The 8,357-nt window shown below is 31.8% G+C and overlaps 1 protein-coding gene across 1 annotated transcript; it reads left to right on the top strand.

Annotated features, from left to right (window-relative positions):
• The first annotated feature begins 6,946 nt into the window (after positions 1-6,946).
• On the top strand, positions 6,947-7,809 carry LOC131800882 (putative nuclease HARBI1). Its single transcript, XM_059118736.1, has 2 exons — positions 6,947-7,465; positions 7,560-7,809. Exons 1-2 carry the CDS (start codon positions 7,212-7,214, stop codon positions 7,807-7,809), a joined length of 504 nt encoding a protein of 167 aa, XP_058974719.1. The 5' UTR covers positions 6,947-7,211.
• The last annotated feature ends 548 nt before the right edge of the window (positions 7,810-8,357 follow it).

The following is an 8,357-nucleotide window of genomic DNA, read 5'->3' as shown; positions in this document are numbered from 1 at the left end:
ATACATAACTTCGACCGATTCTTCCTTTTTTGTGCACCAAACGTCTAATATTTGTCCAAATGGGATGAAATTTGGCACTTACGACCGAATTGAGTCTAGAAGCTAGTATGTCAAATTTGGTGAAGATCGGTTCAGATATAGCTATAGCTCTCATATATAATGTGAATTTAAGTGAATTTAAAACAAATTTTTTAAATTGTTATATTTAAAATGCCACTGCTTTAGAATGGCAAGCTTTAGTCCTTAGACATGATTTTTTCTTATTATTTTTTTTATAAAGAACAAAACGCCTTAGAAGTGAGATTGATAATTGAGTCTACAGGAAAAATGCTTCAATATGAAAGAATGCTTTACTCTCCTAAAATGTGAAAAAGTCCCTTAAGAGAGGCCAGATATTTTCAAGAAAAAATTTTTGCAGAATTTTGTCTCTGTCTTTTTTTACCCAGTACCAAGTATAGTACTATTCAGCACTTTTCTTACAATTCAAGTACACATTTCCGAAACCACCTCTATAGATCTAGGATACAGATGAATAACGTTCTTAATACCGAACCAAATTTCATATTTCAAGCACTATCTTTTCACCCAATAAAATATTGTACCAAATATAGTTTAATTTAGTACTTTTCATGCACTTGTAATACAAATTTCCAAACTACCTCTTTATCACAAAACCTACCACCAACAGAGACCCCAATACAAACTCTCAAAAATTTCAGGTTCATTTGTTTACCCTAAACCTAACTGTTCCGAATTGAGTACCATTTAGTACAGTTCGCACATTTTCAAAAATACCTTCATATAATTAACTTGCTTTCCAACCTTGATTCTAGTATTAATTTAGAGCTTTTCGCAATCTTAAAGTTCAAATTTCTAAAAACCCTTTGGTACAGCTATCCTGCGTTCCATAATTAACTTTCTTTCCAAATTTATAATAGAATAATAGCTTATTCCGTTTGTCCAATACAGAGTATTACATTTTTAGTACATATTAGTATTTTTCGTATACATCGAGACTGACTCTCGAACAAAATTTCAGGACTAGAGCTTCAGGAGTTTCATCTTTGCCTGAATTTTTCACTACAATTTTATATATGAATGACATAAAAAATTAGTCTAAGAAGTTTTTGCTATAGAAGTAAGTCTAGTCTCCGAATTAAGGCATTTTTTGCACTGAAAAAATTTTAGACTTCAGTTCCAAAAAGTGGAGACATAGCATAGTCAGGCATCTTTTTTCTTTGAAAAAAACGAGTCTTAAGAGGTCTGTAACTCGACGTATTTTTTATAGAAAAAATCTCGGGTCGCATTTCAGATCCTCTTTCTCTTCTCTTCCTTTCATTTTAGAACACTGAGACATTTATTTCTGTAGAAAACAATCATGGGCCTGACTGAAGCATTTTTGTAAGCAAAATAGTAAGAAGTCTGGGCTCAGTTTAGAAACATTCTATTCTGCAGAATGATTTTTTTCTTGCAAAAAATATGCTTGAAAAGAATGAGTCATTTTTTCATTGACATATTATGACCCCCAGCGGACTGCGACATTTTGTTCATAGAAAAAAACGGGACACTAGTTTGAGATATTATTTTTTCTGCAGAAAAAAAAATATTGAACTCCAGAAAACAAACACGATCCTATTTCTATTTTAAATAGTTTTTGTCATTGGTTTGATGGGTATTTGATTGAAATCTGCTGCTTATTGTATAATTGTTTAATTGTCAAAAATGAGGAGAGCCAACAAGGCAAGGACATACTTCGGATGGACATTTGTTGAGTTTTGCGTTTGACTAAAATATGACTTTGTTATAAATAAAATGTTTTTTTCATTGAATATTCGATACTGAATAAAAGAATGGTTCTGCATAATTTTGCTAAATTACCACACATTTAAATGAAAAAATATATTTGGATATAGAAAACAATGATGTGGAAAAATAAATGTAATATTTAGAGGATATATCAAGTTTAGTTTATTTTGGTAATGGAAGAAAAACATAGTGCCGCAAAATGAAAGTATAGTGTTAGAAATGGAAATGCGGGATTTGTTTTGTGGAGTTTTAGTAAATTGCTTCTTGAAAATGATTTAAAAAAATTTGGGTGACAAAAATCCCTTGAGTATCGATTTTCTCTGCAGGAAAGCTTTGTTATGAAGAAAAAAGTGCAATGTGCTGCGTAAGTTTTTTTGCTGTAAGTCTTCTTATAGAGGAACAGAAAGTAAATCAGTGTTAAATTTGTGAAATGTCCAAGTGGTCTTATAAAAAAGGTTTATTTTTCATCTCACAGATTTTTTTCCATATCAAAATCTTTGTTCATATTCTCTTTATACCCTCCGCCATAGTAAGGAGGGTATATTAAGTTTGTTATTCTGTTTGAACACTTCGAAATATACATTTTAGACCCCACAAAGTATATATATTCTTGATCAGCATAAAATTCTATATCAATTTAGCGATGTCCGTTCGTCTATCCGTCTGTCGAAATCACTCTAGCTTTAGAACGACATGAAGTAGATTGATGACATTTTATTCAAATGTATATTATGCTTGCTGGACTTTTGGTATTCAAAATGGGCCATATAGGTCCAAGTTTTGGTATAGTCTCCATATAATGGTACCTCCCTATTTTCGGTATTTTGGTGGTTTAGCGACATCACCGGAATTGTTTCAAAATTGGCATTTGAAGTTCGTAATGGATACTACAGCCTAAGACAAACAGTTTTCTGTGAAGGGCTCGCCTTCGTATAGCCCCCAGATAACGATATCGCCTGATATTCGGTATTTTGATGATTTTAGCGACATTGTTCACAGCAGTTGTTTCAAATTTGGTATTTGAAGTTGGTAATGGATACTTCAGCTTAGGACAGAAAATTGTCTGTGCAAGTCCACGTCTTCGTACAGTCCCAAATAACGGTAACTCCCGATATTCGGTATTTTGGTAATTTAAGTGACATTATTTACCGGAATTGTTTCAAATTTGGTATTTGAAGTTCGTAATGTCTATGACAGAAAATTGTATGTGCAGGGCCACGTTTTGGTATAGGCCCTATTTTAAAGAACGGTACCTCCCTATATTCGGTATTTTGATGATTTTAGCTACATTATTCACTGATTTTTTTTAAATTTCGTATTTGAATATTGTAATGGCTTATGATAAAAGTTACCTATGCTGGTCCACGTCATCGTATATACCCTTATATAACGGCTACATTAACAGAACTTTTAATGGATTTTTTTTTGAAAATTGCCAAATTCGTTCCAAATAGTGGTGCTCCGACTGCGGCACACTACGTTTCTTTAGTGCTCCGACTGCGGTAAAGTACGATTCTCGTTGTGCTCCGGTACAGTATCATTAAAATATTTTTTAAGGGTTTTGCTCCGGTACGGTCCATTATCTTAGTGTACCACTCCTCCTCAGAACGGTACAGAATACTACGGTACAGTACCATACTGTTTATTTTCGAACGCTAGTAAAAAGTTTTCGAACTGCCCTCGTATTCAATTCCTTCCTTAGGTTATTTTCTCAGAAGGCACCCTCCTTGCTCTTAGCCAACTAGATTCCCTATAACTAAATAATACAGCAAATCATTTATCCATACTTTCCTTAGATAACTCAAAATATGCCAACATCCTGTATTGTAGGGTATCGTCTGGTATTTATTTATTTTGAACATTTATCCTTTTGTCTTCCTAGCAATAACAGCAACAACACCATAACTGCAATGTTATTTTTACTTTTAATTGAATTATAATAATTTATAAATAATAAATTATTCTGTCAAATGTAATCAAAATATTATTATGATTAAAATGTTGTGTTCATGGGTGTGTGTGTGCGAATAAATGGTCAAATTAATTACAATTTTATAATCATTCTTTCTCCCTTATCCTCTCCTCTTCTAACGCTCTATTGAAATTACTTCATCATGTGAATGTGAAAAATGTAGAAAATTTTAGCCATTGTAGACTGTGTGAGTTTTATCACATACAAATATAAAATCACATACATATATGAAAAAATTGTTATTTTATATAGTTGTTGTAAACAAAAAAGAAGTGTTTAATTGTATAATAGTTATTTTATTGCATGATTAATTGCTGCATAAAATAATAAATATTACAAAATTATTTATTATATATGTTTGCTGTGGGAAGGAAAGTGGAAAATGAATGAACAGATGGTAGGGCAGGGATAAATTTGTCCACGATTTTGGTTCCACGTTCAAAACACAATATACATGAATTATGCAAATATTTAGGGGTTAGAGATCCAAGAATTCTCTCGTATGGTTTTTGTTTTTAAGATTCAACCCTATTAACGATCCGCTAAGATTCTTATATTTCCTTTCAGTGTTGATTTAAATTAGAAAACCGATTTTTATTAAACATTGATTTCCCTTTTTCATAATTCCAATTTTCACAAAACATTCGCTTGGACAGCCTTGAACACTTTTACTAAACATTCCATACCATTTCTGATATATTTTCATGCTTTGTATGCGGTCCATATGACAGCATACTCGTATCCACCAGCCAAGTGCCTACTTACCACTGCTTAATATTCTTTGAAATGCTGCTACTCTTAGTGGTATAAACACTACAATGGAGAGTTAACAATTTTGTTAAAATAATCCAATTTTTAAACATAGATTTAACAGGTAAACTCAACAACTAAAGGCTAAAAATAAAGACTACTAGCCACTACACATGGTGTGTTAATAATAATTGAGAAATGTTATGAAATGAACTGAAATGAACTAAATGTTTGAAGACAAAGCATTTTTATGGAAAGACAAAAAAGTCTAGTTTGGCGGGAGCTAAGTAACACTTTTGAAAAATGGTAAAATTTAATATTCGAACAAAATATTTTTGGTTTTTTTTTTTGTCATTAGAAGTTGGAATTTCCTAATTTGAAAAATTAAAATGTTCTCAAAATACAGAATATAGGGTGCTACTTATTTGCGTACGGAAGCTACACGGATTTTCACTGACGGACAGACGGAAAGGCTTACTAAATCGACTCTTTAGTACATACGTCTGAAGGATTTGATAAATCGTGATTTAATTAGAAGATATAGGAAAGTTTTTCAAAAAAAAAAAAAAAAAAACAGAATTTAAAACAATCCAAACCCAAAACAAATGGTCCATCCGTTTAGTCCATATAATACGTTTTAATTAGAATACATATTAAAGAATTTATGTAATTTAAATTTGCGCTATATAAAAAAGGGCTTAACTTTACCATTTGTTGTTGCTCCATACATTTTTAATTATGGCACATCAATAGCTCTCAACAAAGTCAACAACTGACCTATTTACATAAAAGTAACAGCAAATAATACACAATGACAGGAATGTCAATAAGTTATGGACGATTTTTTTTATAAAACCTGAGTACAAAAGGAAAAATTAAATTATTGTTAATAATAAAAAACACTTCAAACTAGTATGGCTTTAAACAACTTGTTGTGTTGGTAGGCGTATGAGAAACAACATTATTCATGCGCCACACTTTTATTACGGCTTGTAATAGCAAAGTCCCGTAATGAAATTGAAAATTAAGAAGAGTAGATATTTTCCTTCCAACTGCAATGTCGTTCTTTTGCTAAATTTCAAAACTCTAACGTTTATATTGCGAGCCAAGCCGTGATTCAACAGAAGGCATATGCCGAATTCGATACAGAATTTTCAAAACTATTTCGAGGTCATGCGAATGGAGTGACAATCAAATTATACCTCCTAACGATATGCATCGATTTTAATCTTAATAAATTAATACAATTTTCCGGGCGAATTGGCTGTCCACAGTGTTTTTGGGTGTTGGGGAATGGTACTAAGAATATGAATGGAAAGGTAATAAATACTCTCATGTATCATAAGCCTTTTTCAGTTCTTTGAGATTCGATTTTTTGATTATTGAATTAAATTATATAATTATTATTTTTTAAAATAAGAAAAAATAATCTGTCCTAATGTCCTGAATTTGGTACATCCGACAAAATTCTGTCTAGAAGCAGGTACGCCGAATTCGGAGAAAATCGGTTCAGATATAGCTATAGCTCCCATGTATATCTTTTATTCGACAACAAGGCAAATGTCAGATATCTTATGAAGCTCGGAAATAAATTTGCCAAATTGTATGTAAGATTTGGATATAGCTCCTATATATATCCTTAATCCGATTTCAGGTTTATTGTGCAAATAATAGCTAATAGCAGCCCAAAAAGAGTGAATTTTGGGAATTCGTTTCCATTTTGTGGAACTCGGCTCGGAAATAAATTCTTTTGTTACGGTAGTTCTAGCGTAGGTTATCATATATTCCGTCCCGCCCGACTTTTGCTTTTCCTTGTTGGTTTCCATTTAGAATCAGCAATCAGCGCTTTAAAATATGTCCACAAATTTGTAAACATCTATATGAAACTGTCACATTATAAAATTCTGACATACCATTTTATTTGTTTGCGGTAAGCATAACGGAAAATCTTTTGAATTCATGGCATTCAGGCATGTCACAGAAGTTTTACGAAATCTGGTAAACATTACCATCGTTCTCCACTCATAAACAAACGTTGTTTTTATAAAAACAACAATAATGGGATTTTGCCTGACGATTTTGCAACAACAAAAGTTTTACGAAATCGATTTATTTCACCTTTTCCAAATCGTTACGATTTGCTTTTGCTTCTCCAGCACTCGTACGTTTTGAGTAATCCGGAAAAAAATCATTTCACATTTTTGAAAAAAAAATATGGTAACTCCATGAAAAAAAAAGTCGTAAACAAATTATTGACAATTAAAAAAGGAGTTTAAATTGTTTTTTATAATATAAAAACCAAAAGTAAAAATGCCAGGGGCTTCAATACTTGCTGTAATGGATGAAGAAATAAATCAGCGATCTACTGAAAAAATTCGTCGCCGGACATCGCATCGCATCCTTTATCTCACTCAAATGCAGAATAAGGATCCGCCAGCAATGAGTTATTTTCAAATTTATTTTAATAATAATTTATTTCTACAGATTTATAACTTATTATCGGCTAAATAAAGAAGCTTTTGTTTTAGTTTTGGAAAAAATTTCTCCCCACCTCAAACGTTCCAATATACCGGCTATTATCCAGCTTGCAACAACGCTTAGGTTTTTGGCTACGGGTGCATTTCAAGGAGTTATAGGTAGAGATGTGGAGCTAAGCCTTGGGAGAAGTACAGTTTCTACAATTATGTGGATTATTATTAGTGCAATTGGAGCTGAAATTTGTCCACATTGGATCAAATTAAGAATGTCTTCCGAAGAAAAAAGAAAGTCGAAATTGTACTTTTTTGAAAATTATGAAATTCCAGGAATTGTAGGATGCATTGACGGAACTCACGTTAGAATGGTTAAACCTTCCGAAGACGAATCCCTTTTTTATAATAGAAAAGGGACATTTAGCATGAATGCAATGATTGTAAGTAAACCAACACCATTTTCATTGTATAATTTTTATTATACATATACTTTAAAAATTGTTCTTTATTTTTCAGATATGCGATTACAAAATGAAAATAAGAGCCGTAGATGCTTGAAGGCCCGGTTCTTGCCATGATGCCTTTATTTGGAATTTAAGTGGGGCAAGACAATTTTTTTTAAATCAATATGAAGATGGTGACAGAAATTCTTGGTTATTGGGGGATTCTGGTTATGGATTGGAACTATTCCTAATGACCCCATATAGGGATGTTAGTGTAGGAACAAAGGAGCACAAATTTAACAAAAAACATACCCTAACGCGTAGCATAATAGAACGTACAATTGGTGTACTTAAAAGTTCATTCTAAGAGAATTTGGTTAATACAATATTTTCTGTTAAATGTATGTGTCTTCTGTTTATTTTTTACGTTAAAATCACTAAACATTTCAATTTCACCCTGCTTTTTGAGAGTGATATCAAAACGCAAAATTTTTGCGTTTTCCGTTTTTTAGAGAAGCTAAAACCGTTTTCGTTTTCACTCTTGAACGATTTTACATTCTGTGACATGCCTGATTATTAATATTTATTTCTAAAAAATCAACAGAATAAGTTAACTTGAATTATTCTAAATTGTTTCAATATTGCAATAACAATAATTTAAAATTGCCATGATGTCTAAAGTATGATTTCATCTGTTTAATATTTTATTGTTTACCTTGTTACAAGTAGTTATTCGCAAAAGCCAAGGCAACATTCCATCTACATGATTTTTTATCCCCATATGTAGAATTTACAAAATCAATTTTTTTTGTTACTTCTCCTTTTCTGACATGCTTCTGCTTGCTTGCTTTGTAATTTGATAAATGTTCGTAAACATTGCTCAAGTTATTGTTTGTGTTGCTGTCATGTTCGTTT

This window comes from Musca domestica, unplaced genomic scaffold (assembly GCF_030504385.1).
Source record: "Musca domestica strain aabys unplaced genomic scaffold, Musca_domestica.polishedcontigs.V.1.1 13, whole genome shotgun sequence".
In the NCBI taxonomy this organism is placed as follows: domain Eukaryota; kingdom Metazoa; phylum Arthropoda; class Insecta; order Diptera; family Muscidae; genus Musca; species Musca domestica.
This window is presented reverse-complemented; position numbering and strand designations above follow the sequence as displayed.